The sequence below is a fragment of the Colletotrichum costaricense genome, assembly GCF_030867565.1.
Source record: "Colletotrichum costaricense strain IMI 309622 chromosome Unknown Scaffold_26.1, whole genome shotgun sequence".
Taxonomy (NCBI): domain Eukaryota; kingdom Fungi; phylum Ascomycota; class Sordariomycetes; order Glomerellales; family Glomerellaceae; genus Colletotrichum; species Colletotrichum costaricense.
The window spans coordinates 217953-243017 of NW_026848255.1; the positions used below are offsets into that span (position 1 = coordinate 217953).

General features: G+C 53.8%; 8 protein-coding genes across 8 annotated transcripts; 6 read left to right on the forward strand and 2 right to left on the reverse strand.

The window, feature by feature from the left end:
* Window positions 1-1915: 1915 nt before the first annotated feature.
* On the forward strand, window positions 1916-2913 carry CCOS01_15886 (uncharacterized protein; the record flags this gene model as incomplete). The annotated part of the gene is made up of 3 exons (XM_060464024.1): window positions 1916-2276; window positions 2518-2590; window positions 2697-2913. 3 exons carry the CDS (start codon window positions 1916-1918, stop codon window positions 2911-2913), a joined length of 651 nt encoding a protein of 216 aa, XP_060305405.1.
* A 1364-nt stretch (window positions 2914-4277) lies between these two features.
* On the forward strand, window positions 4278-5255 carry CCOS01_15887 (uncharacterized protein; the record flags this gene model as incomplete). Its single annotated transcript, XM_060464025.1, has 3 exons — window positions 4278-4485; window positions 4839-5089; window positions 5121-5255. The coding sequence occupies 3 exons, from the start codon at window positions 4278-4280 to the stop codon at window positions 5253-5255; spliced, it is 594 nt and encodes a 197-aa protein (XP_060305406.1).
* A 1370-nt stretch (window positions 5256-6625) lies between these two features.
* CCOS01_15888 (RNA recognition domain-containing protein) lies at window positions 6626-7542 on the forward strand (the record flags this gene model as incomplete). The annotated part of the gene is made up of 5 exons (XM_060464026.1): window positions 6626-6645; window positions 6727-6799; window positions 6975-7081; window positions 7177-7415; window positions 7469-7542. The coding sequence occupies 5 exons, from the start codon at window positions 6626-6628 to the stop codon at window positions 7540-7542; spliced, it is 513 nt and encodes a 170-aa protein (XP_060305407.1).
* Window positions 7543-8220: 678 nt separating this feature from the next.
* On the reverse strand, window positions 8221-9480 carry CCOS01_15889 (ChaC-like protein; the record flags this gene model as incomplete). Its single annotated transcript, XM_060464027.1, has 3 exons — window positions 8221-8780; window positions 9209-9240; window positions 9422-9480. The coding sequence occupies 3 exons, from the start codon at window positions 9478-9480 to the stop codon at window positions 8221-8223; spliced, it is 651 nt and encodes a 216-aa protein (XP_060305408.1).
* Window positions 9481-13030: 3550 nt separating this feature from the next.
* Window positions 13031-14141, forward strand: CCOS01_15890 (uncharacterized protein; the record flags this gene model as incomplete). Its single annotated transcript, XM_060464028.1, has 4 exons — window positions 13031-13071; window positions 13165-13183; window positions 13302-13620; window positions 13678-14141. The coding sequence occupies 4 exons, from the start codon at window positions 13031-13033 to the stop codon at window positions 14139-14141; spliced, it is 843 nt and encodes a 280-aa protein (XP_060305409.1).
* Window positions 14142-16872: 2731 nt separating this feature from the next.
* On the reverse strand, window positions 16873-18285 carry CCOS01_15891 (uncharacterized protein; the record flags this gene model as incomplete). Its single annotated transcript, XM_060464029.1, has 1 exon — window positions 16873-18285. One exon carries the CDS (start codon window positions 18283-18285, stop codon window positions 16873-16875), a length of 1413 nt encoding a protein of 470 aa, XP_060305410.1.
* Window positions 18286-22675: 4390 nt separating this feature from the next.
* On the forward strand, window positions 22676-23086 carry CCOS01_15892 (uncharacterized protein; the record flags this gene model as incomplete). The annotated part of the gene is made up of 1 exon (XM_060464030.1): window positions 22676-23086. One exon carries the CDS (start codon window positions 22676-22678, stop codon window positions 23084-23086), a length of 411 nt encoding a protein of 136 aa, XP_060305411.1.
* A 516-nt stretch (window positions 23087-23602) lies between these two features.
* Window positions 23603-24807, forward strand: CCOS01_15893 (uncharacterized protein; the record flags this gene model as incomplete). The annotated part of the gene is made up of 4 exons (XM_060464031.1): window positions 23603-23663; window positions 23990-24012; window positions 24130-24664; window positions 24734-24807. The coding sequence occupies 4 exons, from the start codon at window positions 23603-23605 to the stop codon at window positions 24805-24807; spliced, it is 693 nt and encodes a 230-aa protein (XP_060305412.1).
* Window positions 24808-25065: the final 258 nt, after the last annotated feature.

Consider the following 25065-nt stretch of genomic DNA (forward strand, 5'->3'; position numbering starts at 1 on the left):
TTCAAAAGTAGACCTGTTGACATCCGCTCTTATTCCAAACGAGTCTTGGCTAATAGACGCAGTCCCACCCAGGCCACAGTTGTTGAGCAGCTTTTCGCCTCTGCACAGATGCCTCCCAATGCTTTCCAAGCTTTCCCATCTCGGGGAATTTGCTACCACGACTGCGAGGGAGATTCGCCGCCTACCTTGAAACTGACTTGAACTATGTCCTTCGGGTATACCATGAGAGGCCAACCTCGAGCGCGAAATTCGTAGCGCCGAAGGTGCCGGCGTGTAAGACGGGTGAGCTGAAGAGAAGGTGAACGCCTACACACGACGCTGGAAAAACCCCTAGACACCCGCAGCATGTTCATACGGATATGGACAAGTAAACCGTGGCTCAATCCAGGCTCTGATATGGCCAAGCCGTGATTCGACGCACCCACGGCGGCAGGTGGGACAAGTTGGCACATTTCATTTCGCGAAGTCCCGCGTGAAGGGCATCGTCGGGCAGCATGACACCATGACCATTCCGCTTTGTTTCTTGGGTCAAGCGACAACCATCATCGGCTGGCCGGCGCACTTGATATGCAGGCGACGCGAACCTCAAGTTGCGGCTGTCTCAGAATGCCAAGACATGGCCCTGTAGAGACGGAACATGTCCTGTATCGAATACCCGGCCGAGTTCTATTGATAGCACCACCTTGGCGATGAGGGCAGCCGTACCGCTCTCGACCCGTCCTGACAGATGCTTGACAGCTGGACATGCAGGCTCCTGTGCCTGTGGCCGCGAAATATGCTCAAACGAATCTCGCACGTTATACACGCCTGGTCTACCAACAAATCCACTTCACATCGATGCGAATAGTGCGGCAAGAAGCTGTGCCTGCATTCATCACATGACTTTGAAAAGATGCGGAGCGCGAGTCTGCCAGAGTTTACCGGAGCTATAGCATTGTCTCCGGGCTCGATGTCGCCAATCCTCCGTCCGCTTTGAGAGTTTCTGGGCGACAATGCCTAATCGTCGGGGAATCGGGTACCCAAGAAATCGCGTGCAGTCAGGTGCAAGTAGCTTTGGAGATCAGCTCAAGAGACAATTCGCAGGGTCGTATCGTCCGTGACGACGCACGTGGCTACAAGAGCTCCCCCCGGACAGGTCATTGCGCAGCGGTATCTCAAGCTCTCTATATGTGTCGATAACGACGCTGGCCCTAACAAGCTCTTTGCTTTTGCAACCAAAAATCAGGATGTGGACCTCGAAGAAGGCGCAGCAAGTTTCACCGTCGTCCGGTCAAGACCTTTTAATTATAGACGGTCCCTGGCAGTTTCGAATGTCACTGGGATCCCCAGAGAACAACCCCGTGCTCCTTCCAACCGCCAGCCCTGCCGCGAGCGTACGACTATACGATATGCGTCGATTAGCTACCTATATTCAACTTGCGAAAGCCAAAATCTCATCGTGGGAGCAGCAACCAAGCGGTGTGAAAATCTAAATGCTGCCGGAGCATGGAGCCATCCCCAAACCTTGGTATTCCCGGCTGGATCGCGGACATGTGCATTAGGTTTCCTGCTGGTGGCATTCCGGAGGCCAAGTTGCCCCTCCATCTCTCGACTTGAAGGCCCCCATAATCGCTGGCCCATGCGACATATGACGGCGGCTATCTTTCCATGGGTACGTAGTTTAAAGGTTCCACCACTTTAGACCCTACTGATGAAGTTCTCTAGCCGTTGACACGTCGTTGCGTCACATCATACAGTCGATATCAAAACTCTTTCAGGGCGGCGCTGCTCGATTGTTGACGATGAAACTAAATTGAAAGTCTGAGTCGCAAGGACGGCAACTAATATGACTGAGCCCGACGTCGCCAAGGTGTATTGCTACTGGTCGTTGTTGCGCTGACGTCTGGGGAGCGGCTCAGGATTGTCAAGTTATTTAATGTCGCGTCGCACGAAACGGACAATTGTCGGGCGAGTAGGTACCAAACGTCCCGAATGTCTCGAGGTCGAACGTCGAGGAGAGTTGAGGGGTTGTTTGTGCGCCGTGCGTGACTTGAGGGAGGGGCAGTCGTGGCCAAACCAAGTTGACGATACGACAGAGGGGGTGACGGCCGTCGACGTCTCCACTGGATCGACCAGCTCCACTAGCAAGGAGAACTTGGACCACAAGATGCATCCACAAGGAGAGGTTGACTTCACGACTTCAGCAAATTCACCCACATCGCAAAGGCTGCTCATGGGCCTCTCGCTGGTCAGTGCCTCGCGGGGAGTGGAGCCTCAAGGAGACGACGGCATTGAGCGTTTTGCGCCAAAAAGAGGTTGCTTACCGACTTCTTGTTAGCTGCTGGCCCCAGAGCTCTCCCAAGACGGACTGCTTCGCGTGTCGCCTCGCATGAGTAGTTAATGCCGGCAAAGGAACTCTCGCCTTAGAAAGCTACTTGGTCACATCTTTGCGCATGAGAAAGAAGCATCTAGGCCAAGGTCACGGCGGAACGGCAAGCCGAGGTTGACGAGGGTAGCGTGACGAGAGCAAATGGCTAGAACCCTGGAGCGCATTGGACGACAAGCCAGGGACGGACTACAGACCGACACCACCCATGGACAAGTTTGACGAGTGAGAAGACGATCGAAGTCATCCAGGCTTTCTCCGGGACGCCTGCGTGGGATAAAGGCTGCACTCGCAGTCGCCAGCAGCATGGCACGAACATATCAGCAAACAGATGGTCAATTGCGCTACGACGCAGCAAGGGCAGCGGCGACGGCACGGGTACGGCGAATGTCGCAATATGCTGGCCGGGCGAAATCAAACGGATAGGGACGCACATTCGAGCATCAGTCAGAATTGGCCGCCTCCCGGAGCCCGTCACGCCGCACATCTGGAATGCAAGCCGAGTCGAGAACCGGTTCTGCAGGCTCTGCAGCGAGGTGCAACACTAGGAGACTCCACTTTCAGGAGAAGGTGGACGCTGGAGAATGATGTTGCAGCTCCAAGATGTTCATCTTGCTTCAAACTGGGCATGGTCGAAGGAGGCTGTGCAAAGTGTGGGGTCGAATAGGAGTGTCACTCTTGGTCCAGTGCGTCCGCAAGTGACCAGGCCAAGCCTGTCGTCTCGCGCAGGTGTTTCCAGCACGATAATGGCGGACACAGATGCCAATCTGTTTCTTTCTGTTGTTAGGATAGCACCCTGTCGACTGCCCTCCCTCTTCTTTCTCAACCAACTTCCAGAAACCCAGCCTGACTGCCGACGGAGTATACCCCTCGTCGGCGTTGCCAGCTTCAGCTCGACCATCGTCTATCTAGCGGCTCACCAAAGACTAGCAACGCCGGCGTCTGTGCGGATGCGAATTACTCGACTGGCTGCAAGGAGGGGCAGCTAGATCGTACATCATGGGCTGATTTCCCATGGCCGAACTTTTCCCCCTCGCCTGCGATCCGGTAGTAAGCCTTTTTCGCCTGCTCACACCCTGCAATAGCTGGGTTCATGGGTTTTAAGAAGCTTTCCGTGGTCCTGGTCTCTGCATCTCATCCCACCACACTTGCAGGCGCTTGGTTAGTCAGGTCGACCGCAAGTGTGAGCACATTGGGCACAATGATGAGCCGTATCAAAGGACGGGCAGCAGTGGAGTTTCTCGACATCACGGTACTTGGCACCGCATTGAGCGACAAGCCGTTGGCTCCTGGTGATGGTGATAATGCTGACGGGGCATGAGCCCCGGACGAGAGCTCACAGAATGGACAGAACGCCTCAGAAGAGCAGCTGCCTGGAGGTCGAGTGCGTAATTGCGTGCGTCTCGTCTTGCGTTGTCAGAGTTGAAGTGCTACGGAACGCGACAACGTCCACGAGGCCAGGCCGCGACAGCTCGGTATCGAAACCAAAAAGCTGCGATATGGTGGTTTCTCAAAAAAAGACATCCACTCGAAGGCGGTTTGACGGGCGGCATGCATACAAAGGGGCATTCGCATATCACTTGGCTGGATTGGACTGATTCAGAATGACTGAATGCGAATGGCAGCGCCGCGTCTGGGTTGTATGTCTCGCGGCAAGAGAAAAGACGGTCATGGATGACAGAAGTATCGCGGGGATGTACATGTGAGCTTTTCGTCTGTTTGATGCTTGTTTGGGAGGGGAAGCTAACCCTGCTACCACACTTATGCTCTGGTCGAAACATTGATGGGCGTTGGCCCTTTGGGCCTTTTCCCTTCCACAACCCCCCCCTTGCGCAGAAGAGCCGAATTTGGGATGTGGGCGGTCCCCTCTTGGGGACCCCCCTCCCCTTGACACCACACTAGATGCTCATGGATGGATTTTCATGGGTCCCTCTTCCCGGGCAGATCTCCCAGATGTCTTGGCCCTTGCCTCGTGTGCGGCGTTCCAGCAGCAACAGCGACAGCAGCAGCGGCGGCGGCAATGATCCAGGAAGCAAGCGGGCCTGTAAGAAAGACGCATGTACCTCTCAGGGTGAGGCAAGGTACCGTACGTAAGTGCCTACATGCCCTCCTCCCCGCAGGCAAGTCAGTTTTCCATATTGCCATGCTCACATCGCATGTATCGAAAATACTACTGATCTTGGCCTGCCTTTCGCCGCCGCCGCTGTTGGACTCGCCCCAGCGGACCCTGTGTCCATCGCATATAATATGAGGAACAGGGACGCGCCTGAGAATCGGGATGGAGGGGGGACAAACCGAAGACCGTGGGAAAAGGAACGAGAGAACGACAAAGAAAAGCGCGATTATTCGAATCCGACAGTGACCTGCGCCTGTCCCTGCTTCCGAAGCTCTTTTTTTTTTTTTTTGTTCCCCATTCCCCTTGCCTACTGCTACCTTATCGTCAGGGATCTGGTACTTGGTCTGACTTATTGAGGAGAGGGAAAGGATTCCTACCGGCTTTTGTCCCGCATTGTGATTTTTCCATTTACCTACTCCGAGAATATTACTACGTCTTTGTTCCACTTTCTCGACCTTTCTCTCAACGCATTTTCGAATCCATCACAGGAATTCGACTCGAGATATTGGGTGCCGGGAACCAATCACAAACAGGTATGTTTCCGCTATCCAACGCGTCTTTTACCTCTCTCTCTATCTCTCTTTTCCTCTCTATGGGTCTTTTCCAAAGATACGAACACGGTTCGTTTTTTCCCCTTAGAAACAAAAAAAAAACTGTTTCCGTTGTACTTTTTTCTTTCTTTCTTTTCTGTCTTATTCTTTGCCCGTTCCTGTCGCCTCAGGCCGAGACCAACCAACCCTGCCGTTTACCATTGTACCTGGTCATAGTCATTAGCGAGGAAAGGTACCTTGCATGCCGTCATTCAAGACGTCTTGTTGCCCGTCGGTCAATTGAATTGAACCACCCCTCCTCCTCCACTTGCCCCGACTCGTTGGACCCCTCCACGTTCCCGCCACGAGCTGTTGTCCATCTCGCATCGTGCCCGCACGGCGCCTTCCAGTCCCAATCCGATCAAGAACAGCCGGCGGCGGCGACAAGCACGGAAGACAACGGACAAGTGTTTGGCTGGGACCAGCGACGGCAAGCCGCAAATGGGGTCATTGGGAATACCTACCTCGCAAGCAATTTGTTGCACCTCAGGAAGCAAGAGCAAGAGGCAACGCCTGCTGCTGGTGCCCCTCACCTTCCCTCGTCCCCCCGTTCACCCCCCGTTCCCCGTTCCGCTCCTACCTTGCCTCTTCCCATTTGCTGTGTGTAAGGTACGAAGTACGGAGTGCGGGTAACGGAGCACCTTGCCTACCTTACCTTTCCTTACCTTACCTTGCCTTACGGCAGCCATTCCTGTCCAGTCAACTCGCCTTCCACTCCCACTCCCACACTCATACACACCAAACCTTACCTGCCTTGCCTTGGGCCCTTTTTGCACTGCCTCAACGCCCTTTCCCTCCATCCATTCAGAAATTTCCCGCTAACCAGCATTTCCTTTCTCCCCTCAAGGTGGCCTTTCTCACTCTTCTCCTTCTCACCCCCTCCTTCCTTTTTTCGATCCATCAAAGCCCAGTCTCAATCTTGACGTCTATCATCACAATCACCACACTCCTACCAACACCAACACCAACACCGCCCACCTAATTCCAACCACCAGGTCCGTATCTCACTTCCCTCAATCCCTCACTCTCCTCGGAAAAAATACTGCAACAAATCAATACACACCTCGGCCTCTTCCAACGGTCAACGGAGTCTCTCTCTCTTTTTTCTTTCCTCTCATCCCGTGGCGGCGACTGCAAACCTCTTTGTTTGACACAGCCCACAACCCCATCTGCTTTCCATCTCGCACTGCCATCCTCCGGCCTGGAAATTGTACGTTTGCTTTGTCGCCCATGTCGGGCCACTTTGCGCGCTATCGTCAAGTGACAAAGGCCATCACTGGACACTGCCTCGTCTCTTTGCTGCACAGGTGGATGCGAAGTCTCCCAATATTGACTCGCATGCTCAACCGAGAAGTGCCAAAAGGAGCGCTTTCGTCCCTTGACTTTCTTCCCTCGCCATCAAGAACCCCGCTTGGCGCCACACAGAAACCACTTGCATTTATGCATTGCAGCCTCCCTCGGACTTTTTTTGTTGAACAGATCCTAACTCGCAAGACAAACAGATAGTTCAGCAATCTCTTTGCAAGAAACAAGACACATTACTCTACCATCATCATGTCCAAGCTCTTTATTGGGTACGTTTCCCCCCTCTTGCGCTGGCGCATTGTGCACGTCGACAATATCAAATAAACTTTTGCTGACAAGATTTCCAACAGCGGCCTTGCATGGCACACTGAGGAAGGCACTCTCAGACAGAAGTTTGAGGAGTTTGGTGCCGTTGAGGAAGCTGTAAGTACTGATCGCCCGGTCCGAAGAAACTTTCTTGAGAATGGCGTCGCCATAGACCATGGAGAGACACTTTGTCCCAACATTCCAGTAAAAACGAAAAGAGAGAGGGTCCATTTTTGTGCGTGAGAAAGAGAGAGAGAGAGAGATCTGACCGCTATTCTTCCCCTGCTTGAAGGTCGTTGTGAAGGACCGCGACACTGGCCGCAGCCGTGGATTCGGCTTCGTCCGCTACACTCAGGATAGTGACGCTCAGAAGGCCATTGCTGCCATGAACAACGTCGAGTACGCTGCCTTTGCGAAACTGCTTTCCATTGCTTGCTTGTCCCGGCGCAATGATCGTGGGAACCCTTCAGCCGACTAACACATGAACTTGACAGGTTTGACGGACGCACTATTCGCGTTGATAAGGCCTCTGACAACGGTCCCCGCGGTGGCGGTGGCTACCGCGGCGGCTTCGGCGGCGGTGGTGGACGTGGCGGCTACGGCGCGCCCCCTGTGCCTTACGGAGGCGCTCCCGGTGGATACGGCGTTCCCAACATGGGCTACCAGCAGCAGCAGCCTGCTTACGGCCGCGGCTACCCCCCTCAGCAGCCCTACGGCGGTGCTCCTCCCCAGGGTGAGTTGACGATGTCGTCTCTGTTGCTGATTCGTCTTGCTAATACCTCATAGATGGCTACGCGCCCCAGGCTCCCTACGGATACGCCGACCCGTCTCAGCAGCCCCAGGGCGGCCGAGGCTATTAGCGCTCGCTAGATTTCGGAGATTCGTTGCCCGCTAGTTGTCGGTTTTCGCAACTCGGGAACATGCGGCCAAGACATGTTGCCGACGCTCAACTGCTCCGAGTCTGACAGACGTTCGTGTGCGCGCCCGTTGGTTCGATCGAGCTTTGGTGATATTCTTCGCTGCAACACAATACCCGGTTCTTCTGTTGCACTGGATCTCTGGAAAATAAAACCCCAACCCGCGGTCAAAAGGGTTGGTAACGGCCTAGTCTTCTCAATTGGAATGGTTTTCTGCTTCTGTCCTTGATCTTCACCCTTGTTGCCCCAAAATGGTTGCTGCCACTAAAGTCTGGGTGTGTTTTCCGCATGCGGTGATGGTTCCTTTTCCGGTGATCCTTGTGGAGTATGGGTGGGCGGCGATGTGGGTTTGTATTTGGGAATGATGCAGAGTGTTGTCGGATTCATCGTGGACGCCAACGGATTTGTGGTCTAACGCTACATGTCTGCCTGACTGTCTCTCTTGATTGACTCTCTATGTGTTGAATGTTCTGAATAAAGAATGTTGGTTGACATGGGCTCCAAGGCGTTGTTGCACCACGGCCAAAGGGGAAAGGTTGAAAAAAGGGGTTGGGTGGGCAGAGGCTTGATTTTCAAAGGGGGAAAAAAAAGAAGAGGCGAAAGAATGTGCAGAAAAACTCTTCAGTCTGTCTTTTCAGTCTCCTCCTGTTCCTTGACACTGGTTTCTTGCTTGAAAGTACCGCCGACGGCTGACAGCGGTGGTTGCGTAGCATCGTGGGATGTCTCCTCGGCGGAGATGATGGCCCGCACTCTGTTGGAGAGGTCGGTGATGTGGACGTCGCCACTCTCCGGGCTCAGTCCGTCAAGAGCTTCTTCGAGGCCAAGAAGGTAGTCGATGTTTAGCCCACTCGGGCCGCGGCTCTTACGGATGTGGGCGGCGAGAGCCTGAGGATCCTGTGGTCCGACAAACTGGTCATTGTCCGGGGTGCCAATATACACAAGTGTGCGGATTGGCTTGGAGCCATCAGCTGGGTAGAAAGGGGCGTAGTGGATCGTGTAGCCGTTGATCTCGCGAATGTCAAGATAGTCCTTGACTTCGGCGACCTTGTCTGCCTTGATACGGTAGGCGACACCCCAGACGCGTTCAGGTGCCGAGTCGTGGTGGTCGGTCAGCTGCTCCCAGAACGAGCGCTCTATGAGCGTGACAACACGGCCAGGAGCCTCGGGTGTGCCTCTGTGGTCTTGACTAGTGAAGGGGTCAGGACGTCTTGATGTGGGACAAGATGGCGGGTGTTATAAAGCCCTTGAGGGTCAAGTGGTTACCTTGCCTGCGTGAGGTGTTAGTGAGACTAGTGGAGACGAGGGGGAGGCAGGACGTGAAGTGGAAATAAGCATTGGTCGCAGCGGGCACTAGGGACGCAAGGTGGCCTTGTGTTCCACGGGGCTGGATGAGACGGCACGCCCGGGGGAGGTAAGGGAGAGACGAACCTGCCAGAAGCGACGGACGTATCCTGTCACCCATCCAGGGATTCTTCTATCTGTGGGGGGTGGACAACATAGATCAGCCGACGGCTCGGATGGCGGCAAGGGGCAGGAGGAGAAGGAGGAGGAGGAGGAGGAGGAGAAGGAGGATAGAAGGGGGGTGTGGTGTGGACGAGGTGAGGCTAACCGAAGTGCGGCGGAGGCTTCCATATCAGACTCCTGGAAGACGGGGTTTGTAACGTTAGCACCGACATGTGTGAGGCTTGTCTACGGCAGGCAGGGATGCGTGCGCCATGCGGGAGGGCGGGAGGAGCTGGAGGACAAGAGCAGCCCAGTCCAGTCCAGCCCAGTAGGGAGAGCGGCAGGGATCGAGGGTGATCTCGAAAGGTCGAGAACGTACCCATAACCGTACAGCCAGAACTCGCCGCTGCCGTTGGTGGAGAGGTCGGTGTCGGGCATGCCGGCTGTCGTATATTTGAAGTCTGCCTGAGACGATGTACAACACGAAGAAGGCGAAGAGACGGGATATGAGAGATGACAGTCCAGTTGTTGCTGTCCACCGTGGATTCGAGGTGAATACCTACACTTGAGAAGAGTGTTACAACTGGTGTTCACGATGCCAAAGTCTGGAGGAATTTCGAGCAAATCAGTCCCACTCCGGTGTAACTCGCTTCGGACCCTGCACACACACACACACAAAACATAAAAGAGAAGCGGCAGAGGCAGCTCGGCGATCCAGCTTGGATCGATCTCTCAGGGCACTTGCCCAGGCGCGTGAGGGCCGAAGGTTACGAAAGCCATTGGTGACGCCCCAGAGCGGCAAACCGCAAGGGCCGAGGTGGGAGTTGTGTGAGGGGACCGCATGAAGCCGCGCGTACACATGTTGGAGATAGGTAGACAGACAAGCAGACAGGCAAACAAACAGAACAGAACACGACGGGAAAGGTCAGATTTGAGGGGTAATGAAGAGAGGTGGACGAGCAAGACGATGAGGAAGAGGAGGAGGAGAAGCAAGAGGAAGAGGAAGAGGAAGTGTTCTAGAAGGGGAGGGGACTGGGGGGTCTAAAACGGGCCAGGCGGAAAAGTCAAAGTGGCGGGCCTATGTGAGGTAGGGTAAAGTGAATCGGGGCGTGGTCTTGAAGAGAAGGAGATGACGGTACATACGATTTTGGAATTAGAAGGCGGGGAAGAAATGGAAGACTGGAGAGGGAGACGGAGGTGTTCCAAGTGATCGAGAAAGAACGGGCAGGTCGAGTTGATGGCCGCGAATCTGCAAAAAAGCTGGAAAGCATACGCAATCCCGCTTGCCGGCGTCCCGTGCTGGAGGCTCGGCGTTCTGGGGAGGGGCATTGGTGCCGGGGCTGTGGTGGGGCAGGCAGGGCAGACTCGCAGACTCAATGGAAGGGAAGGATGTTAGGGTGGTACGGGCTGACTGTGGACGGTCACGCATACACGATGATTCGAAGACGAAGAGAGGGCCTCAAAGCACCCACTGCCTAGAGATGAGGCGCATGGCAGTTGTCCACATGCAAGATCCATCAGGTCGAACTACCTCACCTTACTGACGAGTGAGGTGATTACTGGTGCGAGGCCAAGGTCAGAAGAGGGACGGACACCTGCCAACTGGCCAGATCATCTCACCTCGGGTGCTGGCGAGTGAACGTGCCATGGTGAAATAAGCTTAAATGGGGATACACCTCAACCACCAGCTCAATCTCAGATGGTTGTCATGCCGCCCGGCCCGATGGTGTAGAGGACTTTCCCGTTACCTCAAGTGTGTGTGAGTGTGTGTGGTGTGTGGGAGAGCCCGGAGTTGTAAGGAATAAGTGTCATTCAGATAGGTAAGTACGGAGTACTCTCAATTACGTGTATACGTACCCCTCTAACGCATGGTCCGACGTTCATTGCTGGTCCTGAATCCTGTCAAAACTTACTCAATACGGCAAGTATCCGTAAGGTACGGAGTATACCGTATCCCACACCTCTCAGGCTCCATTCCGAGGCAGCACTTGTCTGATGATCAAGCTGAAGCCTTAGGGATGCGCAGTGCGGTCGGTGGGCGATTGCAATGATTGGGGAGACGAAGAAAAAAGAAAGAAAAAAGAAGGAGGCTCCAGGCTGAAATTTAAAGTGTGCAGGACTACGCAGGACCCCTTTCTATGGCTCCGGTCGCGATCTGTATCTGGATCGTATCACGTACCCGGTCCCGAGACGAAGAAAAGACCCCTTGGGGCCATTTAGTGGATACAGGGAACAAAACTAAGTACCTACTCCGTAGTGCACCACGCATGTCATCACCCACACAAAGACAGAGGCAGGTAAGCTAAGTCAAACTACCTTAGCAATAACGGTATTGAAGATACGAATTATCCGTACGCTAAGCGCGTATGTGGCCGAGCTGTCCCGCGCTAGAGCCCTCGTGGGTGTTTTCTTCTGACGGGATTTGCGCGGACCTGCCCGTCTCTTTCTCTGAGATCTAAAACGTTCAGTGTTCAATGTTGTCTGTGATTGCAATGGGTATTCTTTCCCATCCTATCTGCTTTTCTCAATCAATAGCTCGCATCCCCCCCCCCCCCTAGCCCCGGTGCGGCGTTGGCTTAGTAAATCCACCCGATAGCCACAGAACCAGGAACACCAGGCGAACGTGGCGGGGCCACGAAACCGAGCTGGGCACAGACTAGACTGACTTGACTGACAATGACTCTGATGGGTGGCTCTGACGATTGATGAACTGACTGAATGGCAAATTGCTGAAGGAAGTCGAGAGATGACGAAAGAAGACAGGATAATACGTACGGAAATATGGAACCAGTAGGGTATCGGGAGAGAGGCAGACAGCCCTGGCGTATCCGTACCTTCCCCGGTGCCTGGTATCCGTAAGGTACCTTACTATGTACTCCGTACTCCATACAGAAGAATAAAAGGGAAGGAGCAAAAACAGGCATCAGAATCCAAAAGCGAGCAAAGAAATCATTTGGAGCTCGTTCTTGTTCTGTTTTTAGCCCGTATCCCCAGAAATGCAATTTCGCACACATCCACTCAAGAGGCTGACTTTGCAAACCATCGCCTGTTCATCCCGTCTCCCGCACTCCCGCTGGCCTATGGTGTCCTTTTTTTTTTAATCCATTCGCAATCTCTCAAGTGCACCGCGAAGCCGTAAACCGCCACAACGCTTGCGCATTGTACCCAATTCTGTCCAATCTGTTTCGTGACGTGACCCAGGCCCCGACTCATACGCACACCGAGCCTTCGGCTTCTTCCAACACCTCCTGTCATCAATAATACACGTATCTTCCCTGCACATCACCGCTCGTGCCATCCCGCGCACCCCCAAAAAAAGAAGCTGTCTTGTCCGGTCTTCCGTTTGCCGAGAGCTCCCATCTCTTTGCTGTCTGTTTAGTCTTGTTTTACAAGGCCAGATAGCAGCCTCCCCCTCCTCTTCGTCATCTCCGCGACCTGTCATTTATTGCCCGTCTGCATTCCTTCCCCTCCTCCACCCTGACTGAAGAGAGGTCGAAAGAAAGCCTTACCTTACACACCGCGATAACCACCTCCAGCATAAGTCAACCTACGACCGCAACTACTACCTTGGACATCAGCAAACCACCCATACTCAGCCCAAGCCTCACTGCACATTCGGCGTGCGGCTGAAACCAATTTCTGCATTCTCTTTACTGAGCTCAAGGCCCGATTGGCACTTTGTCCTCCTTCGCCGCAGCCTAACCCACCGGCCACCCAGCCCTACCTCTTGACTAGCGTGCCGACTGCCGCCTGACGTTGAGTCGCGGTTCCGCTCCCCTGCTTGCTTCCAGGTTCCATAACCCATCATTCTCTCTTGGCTTTTACATACAGCTACTGCGGCTCCCCTCTGCTCTCTCTGCCCACAGTAATCCCCCCCACCTCGCCAGCTTCATATACCCCAGGAGCCTCAATCCAGTCTCGCCTCCAAAGACCCTTCTCTTCCTTCTCTTGAACTTTTGCTTGCTCCGAATCCGCACCAATTTTCGCAATGGCGTACAACAGACCCTACAACCCCGATGAACTTCCAAGGTACGTTGCACAACACACCATTCATCTAGCCCATTGTTCATGGTCTAAATACCCAATCTCCTTCTTTACCCCGCCATGCTAACCCCCTCCTAGGTTCGCGGAACCCGAACAGGTACGTTTGCGCCCTCGGCCTCCGGTCACCTGACGACATTTCTACTACATTCATCCCATCGGCACCCGTCACCCCCTGGATCGCGCATCTTGCAGATAAACTAACATTTCCATCATAGAAGGGCGGCGCTGCCCAGGCACCTTCCCAGCAGCCTTCCCAGCAGCATCCTCAGCAACACTCCCAGCCTCGCTACGAAAATAAGCTTCCAGCCGTCCCTCGCGACGAGTACCACCGTCCCGATCCTCGGAACGACCATCGCCGACCCAGCCCCAACATGTACGGCGTCAGCTCTCCTCCTCCGACGGGCAACCCCCGCCCGAACGCCCAGCCCCGGCCACCCCCCAACTCCCGGCCGCCTCCTTCTCCCGCTCCTGATATGAGCGCAGACGGCGCAGATCCGACACTGCTGCCCCTATTCCGAGCGGTCGATAAGGATGGTGAGTGATGCTGCCGACGCCCTTTTGCAACATCCGTCAACTAATGACTGTCTACAGGCACTGGCCAGCTGTCCGAGCGGGAGCTGTCAACTGCCCTCGTCAACGGTGACTGGACTGCTTTCGACCCTCAGACAGTTCGCATGATGATCCGCATGTTCGATTCCGATCGCAGTGGCACTATTGGATTCGCCGAATTTTGCGGCCTCTGGTCCTTCCTTGCGTCGTGGCGCACTCTGTTTGACCGATTCGACGCCGACCGATCTGGAAACATTTCCCTCGGCGAGTTCACCAACGCCCTCGTTGCTTTCCGTTACCGTCTCAGCCCTGGTTTCGTCGAGCTTCTCTTCCGGACGTACGACAAGCGTGGGGAAGGTGTTATGTCCTTCGATCTCTTCGTCCAGGCTTGCATTTCTCTGAAGCGCATGACGGACGTGTTCAAGAAGTACGATGACGACAGAGACGGTTACATCACCCTCAGCTTCGAGGACTTTTTGACGGAGATTCTCAAGCAGCTCAAGTAGGTCTGGCAAAAAGAGAGTCTAGACGTGGACTACAAGACCCAAGGGCTGGAATGGCCCGAATACACTTTTGGGCCACGTCGCATGGGGTAGCTTTCCACACGGTCAGGCAGGCAATGTTGGACTGCAAAGGAGACGTTGTCTCCATGATTTAAAGCAGAGGAAAAAGAAGAAGACGCGTTGTTCAGATGGGAATATTAGATACCCCGGGTGAATGGGTGCAGGTAATGGAGAGGTATATCGTCTGGATTTGGCACTCTACTCACAAGGGGTGGAACTCAGGATTGAATGCATGATATGGGAATCATCTGAGGTGGAAATCATGGCAGTAACTCAAGCAAGATATCAGGCATTGCATTGAAGTTTTGATGAGCATCATACTCACCACCCTTTGTCCCACGTGTCGATTCGCTCCTTCATGGTCATCGGCTGCCCTTCCAGGAAGAAGCCTCCTTGGTGGCTGGGCGGATGAATAGTAGTATCGGGCTTGATCACTGTCGAAGAGATCTTCGTGTTTCGCTATTGTACGAGGTCAGTCGTACTTGAGCCGGCAGTCCGTCTCTCGACTAGATTCGATTCGATCTCTTTCATATGCGTTGGTGTTTCAACATGCCAAGGACGCCAGAAGTTGGAACCTGACCTAAGAAGCAGAATGGTTCTAGAGCCCTTTTTTTTAGAAGAAAAACTGCCTGGGACAAGACTATTCTGGACTCTGCGCCCCAAAAAGAGAGAACAATTGCCTTGTGTTGAACAACTAACCTCAGCACCTCTTTGGGTAATTATAGGCTTAAACTGAATATGCATTTCTTCGTCTTCTGATATGCGAATTACTTCCAACACCCCTTTGTGTTGTTTTTTTTTTTTTTTGCGCTCTCATACCTATTGACAAAAGCCGAACGGATTCTTGGAAGCTGAGACGGAGAAAGAATCATGTACTAAACGAAAGCTACTTCAGCGTGAATCATAACCCCCTCCTTTACGGGCAATGGTAGATGGACCAAAGCGACACCGCGAACTACAAACCCTGATCGTATAAATAACCCATGAGCTCTCTCTGAACTCCGGCGTTCTCTTTCAGAAGGATTAAACACGAGGCAAAAAGGTTTGAAGCCGCGGCAGCGGCGGCGATCAGAGATGGAGCCGGTAGCGGTTACTCGGCCTTCGTGACGCAGAGCTGCGATGAACGTGTATACATGCGCTCACACACCCAAGACCAAGTGTTCTTTACTTCTTGGTTTCATCAGACTTCCACGCCTGATCGTCTCCGTATTCACCAACGTCTATCTTTAGTCTTGGTGAGGACGTTAGGTGAAGAGGAGTGAGTTCACGCAGTAGCTTGTGTGCCGAACCCATGCGAGTACGACCGGCGTGTAGATTTTGAGGCGTGTTGGCAATCCATCAGCCAGTGGACGTTCCTCTCTAATTACAAGGCTTTTATTGGGAGGGCAGGTCTTTGCTCAAGCGGTCGTAGATTATTCCAGTCCCCACCCAATTCTCGGTGCCGGTTCTATGACTGTGTCACATGCAACGTGCATCTCTTTAGTAGTGCAGTAGCTGATGGCTTTTAGAAACTTACGTTGTCAGCTATAAATTGTTAAAGAGAGAGCGGGTTTTTAATCATCAGTCGAAAATGTTCAAGTCTTACTAGGGCAAGTTCGTCAGCTATGTTATAAAGTATATTCTTCTAATAGCGGTGGCGTTGCCTGTAGGGATCAGGCTCGCTATGCAGGGTAGAAAGGATTCCCGTCCTTTATGTAGCTGATTGAGATTTCTCCTGCAGTCTGTAACATACGTATCCCCTTCATGTTCCAGTCTGATTATAATCAGGAAATCTGTATGGGTATTCTTTTCCATCTTGACATTCCATATTGATAGACACAAGGCCAGACGTTATAACATGCTCATGTCTTTCAGCTGGTGCTGCTCCAAAAAAAAAAAATGCCAGCTCAGCAAGGCCAGACCACTGGTTCATGGGTTGCAGCTGATAGTCTTCGCAGTTTGTATTAGGAAATATGTGCCCCCTTTCTCACATGACAGAATCGCATCCGGTCTTCATCAGCTTGCTGGGAGAAAGGGGTTGTACTGGGCAGGCTCTTCCGAGGGAGGGAGACGGTTTGTCTAATCGTAGGGTACGCCTTCTAAATTTGTTGGTCTCTTCGTTGATGTCTTCGTTATGGTATACGTAGTGGTCCACGTAGCCTACAGGAAAGTTGTACGAGTTTCACTCGAGGCTTTGTCGTATGATCACTCATTGAGATGGAAATCAAATACACAATAGGGATCATATGAAACAGCGACATGTATTACTCGGTATTGATCCTGTGTCCCTCAGATGGCTACCACTCTTCATTCCTCAAATCGAAAGGCTCTAGTTGGCCCATATCCCCAGTACTGATAGGAAACGCCTCGCCTTCCTGGGCGGGCATACCCCTTAGACGCCTAACCCGAAATCCCGCTGCACTCCCAACCCCCTTTGATTATCCATCTCCTCCCTATTCATATCTGATTAATAAGTTGTTAATTATATACCTGTGATGGTATCTCCTTTCCAAAGAAAGGGTGGGTATATCTCCTTTTTCGTGTCCCGCTTCGCTGCCTCATATAACAAATGAAAGAAAGTATCCATAGGCCAAACACAAACAGACCCGGGGTTGACCCGGGAGAGGATATATAAAACCCGCAACTCCGCCCCGGTCTCCGCAAATCGGGATCACGCGTGTCCCGTTCTTTTCCATCAGCGGGGCCCATATTTAGCCGTGGTATCAACCGGAGGCAAGCCCCGTCCCCTCGCCCGCCCCTTTAACCCCTTTCCGTTCCCAAGCAGACTCTTGGACAACGAAGACAAAGACGATGGCGGAGGGGAGGAGAGAACCCTCGCGCCGGACTCGACGTTCCAGACGCCTTCCCTCGTCATGGCGACCTCCTCGCCGACGCCGAGGACAAGAACATCGGTGCTCTTGGACCCCTTGGCCTTGTCCCTCTTGTCCTGGTCGCTAGCCCTCTCGCGATCCAGCCTGTCGCCGCGCTTTCTTTCCCCCGAAGAAGAAGAAGAATGATGGGTAACCTGCTTCTGGGTATACTTCTTCGTCCGCAGCATCTTCGTCACCAAACCCCTGACATCCTTGTCCCCGTCGTGCGTGCTAACCCACGCCCTCGCCCCGAGCGCCGCCGCAGTCTCCTGGCCCGCCGGCATGCCCGCCGAGATATTCCCGCCGAGCCACCAGGGATTCGACACGGTATCGAAGCAGTGCAGCAGCGCCGTCAGCGGCAGCGCGGCCTCGGCTTTGAGGTGCGTGTGGGCGTACTTCTCCAGGCAGCGGTACGAGATGCCGTGCGGCGAAAAGATGACCGAGACGGCTCGTCGGTCGCGGGCGTCTGGGGTGATGGACGCGGCGGACCGGACGGAGCGCAGGGACCGGCTGCTGGGCGGTGTCTCGGGCGGCGTCGGCAGGCTGAGGTAGGCGGACGAGTTCTTTGTTTTTTGGTGGTGGTGGTGAGATCCAGATCCCAATCGAAGGGACGAGGCGCTGGCCGTGGTCCGTAGCGAGACTGGTGTTCTTGGGGGCGTCATGAGGTGAGGGAACCGCGGCCACGTCGGTGGCGGGCGGTACGTGATGCCGATGGCGGCGTGCAAGCCCTTAAAGTCCCTCCGCTGTGGGATAAAGGCGACTGTGACCTCACCCGGCTCGCCGCCCGGGAAAAAGGGAGGCACCTTCACCCGGATGACCGTCTGCTTCCCCGTGGCCTGCGGATCTTCCCACCGCGGAATCGCAAAGACCTTATCCTTGTCGAAGTACTTCCAGCTCCGGATCACCTTGGCCGCCGCCGGCTCCGCCAATATCAGCGTCCTCGTGCCGCTGGCCGGGAGCTGGCGGAGCGTTGCCTCATTGCAGTGGTCGCTCTTGTGCTGGCTGATGATGACGAGGTCGGGCTCCGGGAGATGCTGTAGGGAGCACACGCATGGGCACTCTTTGTGTGTTGCAGTTGACAGGATCGAGTGAAATATGGTGGAAGGCCCTGTGATCCATGGGTCCATCAAAATTCTGAACGGTCTTGGAGCAATGCCAGGAAGTGACTCGGGCACAATGGGCTCAAAGGTGAGGAGGAAGGAAGCATCCGCATTGAGCTGCTTCACAGTCAACGCCATAGCTCGGAAAAGGTATATAAGAACGAACAAAAACAAGAACGAATGACACTGCGAACTCGGCCAGTTTAATATGAGGGTATTGCTACTGAGCAATGGTCTGCCAGAGGAAACTGAACGCAAAAAAGAAACAAAGCAGAGAGGTCAATTAGATATGGTCCATGACAGCGGGAACGTCTGGAGGGGAGGGCGCGTCGGGACGCAACTCTGGGGATGCGTAGCCGTGAATGATCGGACGTGGAGAAGGGCCTTTAGGGAAACGCGAGGCGATTTCAGGAAACTTTCCCTTGGCCAGATTAGAAACATGGCCCTTGTAACGCCAATTCGCCAGTCCGCCAACGCAAGCACGGCAAAGCTGGCGAGAGGGTCAGAGCATTGTGGTCGGATCTTGGATAGATCAATAGGCTAAGGGCAAGTTAACGCGAGGTGCTCAGACTTCCGGGGGCCCGGCCGTGAAGGATATGACGACCGCTATGTGTGAACGGCCCGGCTACGGGCTGCGTGGAGAGGTCGCCAAGTTCGGTCAAGGTCGGAGGCTGAAACTCTGGAGGCTGTGCCATTTTTTTGGTCTAGAAACTTGAGGGTGCGTCCCTTGCAGACAATTTCTTCGCTCCGGTCCAGTTCAGGCGAAGCGTCTTTAGGATATACCCACCATTCCGTTTCCTTGACCGATGCCACTGGTCAAAAAGCCATCGTCACTCGTCGAAGGCTCGAAGCAGATGAAGCAGACGAGTTTCTATAGAGCTTCTTGGCAACAAAGGTCCATCTGTAAGGTCTGTGCGCTACACCTCGAGGGGCTGATCAACGAGCACTTGTGACAAGTTTGTTTGGGATCTAGAAGGTGGTGGGCTTTGATTGGACGAGGTCGAATTCGGACGACGCAGGGCAAAGGAGATCCGGGATGGTTTTCAAGTCGAATCGAGTTGCCAAATGTTAAGATGGCAGCGGGCCGCCGACTCGGGTGCAAAGACAATGGAGATGCTTCCACTGAGGCCTCATGCAGTGCAGGATTGACAGCTGGCTGTTGCGGCTGGAGCAGTTCCGGCTACCCCTTAGGAGGTGGGAGGCAAGGGATGACTGACCCATCGTCATCCAGACCGCGGGAACAAGAGTTTCTAGCGGTGAGTTGGAAATTTCTACACTGACTATAGGTTGAGGCGAAGACGTCAGTAGGTTGCCATTCTGCCCTAGAAGTGGATGCAGTCTGTAGAAGCCATGGGCTGGTTCTGGTTTTGGCAGAGGGGGCTCCGGAAGCAGGAAAATCGACCGTTTTCAAGAAGCCGAGTCAGGTACGGTTCACAAAGCGTGATGAGCAGTGGGCCCATGGCTCATCTGTCGTCCACATGATGGAGTCTAGAGGTCATACTACAACGGGGGACGGTAGACCTCGTTCGGAGTTTGACGCTGTCGGGGATATCCTGTCCCTTGAAAACGAGACGCCGTGAGTCGAATAGGAGGTCGGATGTATAGGAAGACAGGTTCAAACTGTGTATCGTGTGCATCGGGATGCTGGCGAGGCACAGTAATCCGATGGAAAGCTTACTGGGTTCATTTGACTTGCAATCGAATGTCATCACCCCTAAAGAAGCTTGGCTTGAAGGACAGTGAAAACGTTGCGGCTTCGAGGTTACGACAGCAGTCGTAAACATAGTCGGATAGTCGGTGTCACCGACTAGGCGTACTCTTGATTGACCGCCATGTCTCGGAAGACAGGGAGCGAGGCGGCAGATCAGGAGGCTGATGGACGGTTGGGTGAGGGTACCGTGCTAGTGGTAAGAAAAGTGAATCGAAGAAGAAAAAAATTCCAGCATGCATGTGATAAGGACCAAAGGAGTGCTTCTCGAACTTGTCTCGGGTTCTCTCACTCCTCACTAGGTTGCTACCAGTCACCCGCTAGAGAATCTTGAGTCTGTAGCACGACAGAAGGCAAGCTTGAGTGGCTGCTGCTGCGGTCCTGCGGGCCATTTCCGCCGACTTCAAGAAATCTCGGACCCGTGCAAGCTCGCCGTATCCTAAGACTAGCGTAGGTTCGCAATAACCCGGACTAAACGTGTAATTTGGGCGAACAAGTCTTTTGACGGGAATGTTCCCTAAGCAAGTTACCTTACTCGCAAGCAATGGAAGTACTTGTGGGAGTGTACGCGGCGCTGTAGTTGAAAGGACTCTCTCTACTCTGACTGTAGCCTTCGTGAATGCTTCTAGAGGTTGGCGTTCAGAAATTTGCGAACGACCACAGTCATTCAAGAAGCAGCACCAGCTCGACAAGACAGGGGGAGATGAAGCTCCAGGTGATATCCTGTAGGTTTTGCTGGTTCTGGTAAAGTCGCGTGGGATTGCTTTGGAGGAGCTTTACTGTCAAAGCTGTCAGCCCTCGCTTGTGGTTGGTTGGCGGTCTCTTATCAGCGGTTGAGCTCGCGTCCAGGACCTTATCCCCCGCACCCTCCATCCTTTCCTCTCTCTCTCTCTCTCTCCGGTACCAGCTAGGAGGAGCTGAGCAGGACGGGCGGTGACTGTCACCGAAGTGCCAACAGGCCGCTGGGTGCGGTATCAGCTCGTAATTAGGCCCGTTCGTGACTGACTTTTGCGGCGGCAGAGGGGGGCAGAAAGGCGGGGTTTATTCACCGCTTTCTTCATTTTTCTCTCATCAGCGCCAAGCTCGATCTCGTTGCTCTCGGTGACAGTAGTTGGTCCTCTTTGGGGCCATTTCGGCATTCATGAAACCATTCGAACTGCGGCTAATAAGTGCCTCCTAACCCAGCCTGACCAGGTAGCTCCTACTAGGGTAGGTGCTTGAGCGATGCAGCCGCCAGCAGCATAGGGGGAGGCGTTCGTGTAACGTTCCGTGGGCCATCACGAGATGGTAGCCCCGATTTAGTCCGATTTGAGGGTCCCGACTTGCTGTGTAGGTATGGGTACTTGAAGAGAGAGAAAATGCTGTCTGCATGGCACCCGTGCCTAGGTGAAGCATCAATCGATGAAATGACTCTGTAACCGAGTCCGCGGGTGAGTCGAGATTCGTGTCTGTCAAACTCGGGGGCCAATCATTGCTTCTTCCCTGAAGAACATTATTGAAAACAAAGGCCAGAAGAAAGCACGACCCAGGCCAAGCAGTGTGATGTCACTTTAGTGCTTCGAGGGAGTATGGCTGAATCAATACCCGCTTTAGCTGCAAGTGCTGTCTACGGTTCCGAAATGCCAGCCGCCCAGTCGGTCAGGGTCCAGGGGGGGTGTAAGTTGTAAGTGGCAAAAGAGAAGAATGTGGCAGAGGAGAATATGGTCGCGAGTTGGGAGGTTTGAGGAAAAAGGTACAATTGGCTGCGGGCTTGTGAGTCGTTGCTCAGAGCTGGTCGAGAGAGGGCTGACTAGCCAAGAGCGATTGTTTTCCGTCCGGATAACTAAGGTGAACCGTTTGACAGCCTGCCATTGGTAATCCTGTCTGACTTATTCAAGTAAGCTGATACATGGCCCCAGGGGAGGTAAAAAGGCCGAGAGAGATGGTAGCGCAAAGGCGGCATCTGAACAAGGCTTTTTGGGCCTCTGGCCGAGGAGCTCTCTCAGGTATTTCTTGAGCAGGCGCCACCTCGGTGAAAAGCCGTGGTTTCGGGATGCAGCTGGCAGCTGGTGCTTATTTCCAAAGAGGTTGGTTTGGCGAGGGAAGACGAAAGTGGATCAAGTCAGCCTGCAGGCTTAATTTTTTTCCTTCTGATCTCAACATCGGATTCTGGTGTCGGCCGGCCGGATGGCTTTGGGAGTTGAATTTTTCTCGCCTTTGGTTGAACTTTTTTTTGTTTTTTTTTTTCGTTGCTGGATAGAATCTGCCGATTGTTGATAGGTCGAGGTGAAGAGGATGCAAGGCGAAGAACAGGAGGGTCCTCGCGCCGAATGTGGGGACCTTCCCTGGCAATTTCAATACGTACCCCCCTTGTCTGCGCAACAGCTTTGCTCATCGCGGCATGGGGCGGAAGGAGAAAAAAAAAAGAGCAAAAACATAGGTTCCTATCTACTACGTAGGTACCTGCTCGTACCTGCTCGATGAGGAAGTATTCGTACGTATTTCTGACCTTATCCGTTATGACTTTTTACCATGTCTGCAGGATCAAAATTCGCTTTCTCTGCCTTGACATCCAAATCCCTGGAAGCTTCGTTGCATCTACACTAGGCATGAAAGGACAAGGTAGCTGTGGATTATACGCAGGTTGACGTGCTGAAGAGCTCCCTGGGCCCTGCGTATTCCTTGTGTAATACATAGCGGCAATGGAGCTGCATCGCAGAAGACGACAAAAGAAGAGTGTTAGTTACAGAGCAAGAGAGAGGAGGGGGGAAAAATTGATTGTTGCAGATATCCACATCCATCTTGACCTTCACCGTACCGATTACACACCAGGCGTGCTGCATGTTTCCGTACTCCCTACAGATTCTTTGTCTTCTTCTCTTTCTCACTCTTCCCAAGCTCTGTCCTAATCCCCACCCCATCAAGCCCGCCTTCCCTCTCCGCTTGTGGAGCAGACGATTCGCGCCAACGTCCACGGGTCGGGGGGTAAGGTCTCCACCGATGCGTGCTTTGGAGGCGCTGCAGACGCTACAGATGCCACGGACTTGCTGCAGCTCCAGGGTTCACCTTTGCAAGAAAATACTTCCAACTTGTCGAGGCAAGGCAAGGGCCCTGCATGTAGTGTACGGAGTAGGTAGTGTATGGTGTGGGCGGTGCCTTGGTGCTTCGGGCTGCCTGATGCCGACCCCTCCGCTGGCCCGTGTCCCCGTTCCCAATGCCCAACGGCAGCCCCGATCATGCTTCTCCTTGTAGAAGGACCGTTCATCGCTTTTATTCCGGAGATTTGGTCTGGGCCTGCTCATCTGGCCACGGCAATGCAATCGCAAAGCGGTAAAATTAGCTCTTGAACTGATCAAACGAAGCAATGAACCAAAAAGTGATACTGTTCATGTTTATGCGCAAAGAGTAGGTAGCTATGCTGGGCTGCGTTGTGCACATTATTCGCCAAGCCAAAAAGCACGACGGAAAAGAGCTCAGAATAGGTAGGTACCGTATGGATAGTCAAAAGAAAGCCTCGCTTCGCTTAGAGGGTACACGCGCAATGCTATCCGCACTTGCGGGTACAGCGTATCTCTGAAGTCTGTGATTGCCCAGGAAGCTACGAAGACAAAGTGACAGAGTTGAGTACACTATGTACAGTGCTCCGTACACCATCTGGGGCCCCTCCCCGTTAGCTGGTATGTCAACGTGACGACCAGCGGGGATCCAAGCAGCGGGCAGACGTCGACCGAGGTCAGGACCACGTCCGACCAGTAAGCGGAGGCGAGAATGAACCAGGGGTCCAGCTCCGCTATGCTGCGGGAGGAGGAGGAGTATCTAGGTAGGAGAAGTGAGATGGGCGAATGCAAGCTGCCACCACGCCGCAGCAAGGCAAGGCAAGACGCAAGACATGCGAGCAGACAAGAAGCCTTTCGCCTTGGTCTCGGAGCTTGACTCTGTGAAGCATCCTGTTGGCATAGGAGTACTCGAGGACAAAGTAAGGTAGGTGTCCGTATGGAAGGCATGATTGTGCTTCTCAGTTCGGATCATGGAGCGACGACGGGATTTGGCAACGGTTGAAGGGTGGGGCGAGCAAGGCGAAGCACTCAGAGTAGTCAAGCTTGGGGCCCGTGGTGAGTTGGTGACAGACTTTGCGAGTTACTTCCCTGTTGCCAGCCCTGAGCGTCGTGGGTAAGAAGGTACGACCGGGAAGGAAAAAGGAAAAGAAAGAGGCAGGCACAGGCAAGCTTGCTCAACTTTCAAGAGCTCCCCTGTGATGCGGCAAGGACCTCTTTCCACTGTCAACCACTCGCAAGCTCCGAAAAGAAAGAGCAAAGCAAAGCAGCCCACTTCCTGCCCTGTTCCCACCCCACCCCCCTCCTTCTCTCCTTCCCCTTGCTGTTGCTCTCGCTCTTGCTCTTGCTGTTGCTCTTGCTCTTGCTGTTGCTCTTGCTGTTGCTCCTCCTCCCCGCTACCTGCTCCTGCTCCTGCTCGTCCACCACAGGCTGTCAATTGCTTTCCTGTCACACCCCCTCCTTCTCAATTCCTCGACTTCATCCTCCCCCTCCTCTTTCCTCCGCCATGCAAGTCCTCCACCCGATTGTCTCGACTCGAATCTTGCCTGGTTCTGCATCCACGCCCCCTGCCTCGTTCTCATCCTCCTGCCCTCCTTTTCCCCTTCTTCTTCCATCCCCCTCTTCCCACAGACCCTGGGGTCAACCAAGCCAATCCAATCCACTAGACACACTCGATCCCCCATCGAGTCATTGATCTCTTCCACCAACGCCAACCAATTGTCGGCTCTTGACATCGTCGGCGGGTCGACTTGCCGACCTTTTCCCCTACCTTACAGTACGTATAGGTACGTCTTGTTCCTTCCCCTGCGCTTTTCGACTGAAATGCTCTCCATCCATCCCACAGCTGACCCCCCGAGCTTTGAGGTTACCCTCCTGCCATTGGAAGATGACGCCGTAGCCCGGTGGTACCTTGAATGAGCACCAAGCTGGTGTCGTTATACAGTAGCTCTGCCGAATCTTTCAAGCACCCAAACCCAAGCAATAGCGGAAGCGGCAGCGGTAGCAACAGCAAAAGCAGAAGCAGAGACTCGCGGTCCCACGGGCGTCAACTGGTTATGGCTGCCGCCATTCTCGGACAAGTCAGGCACCTCGTGGTGCAATCTTTTTCATCCAACAAAGAGAAGAGGCGGAATGACTGACTCGAGAAGAAACATCTTGTTACTCGTCTCTCGGAGC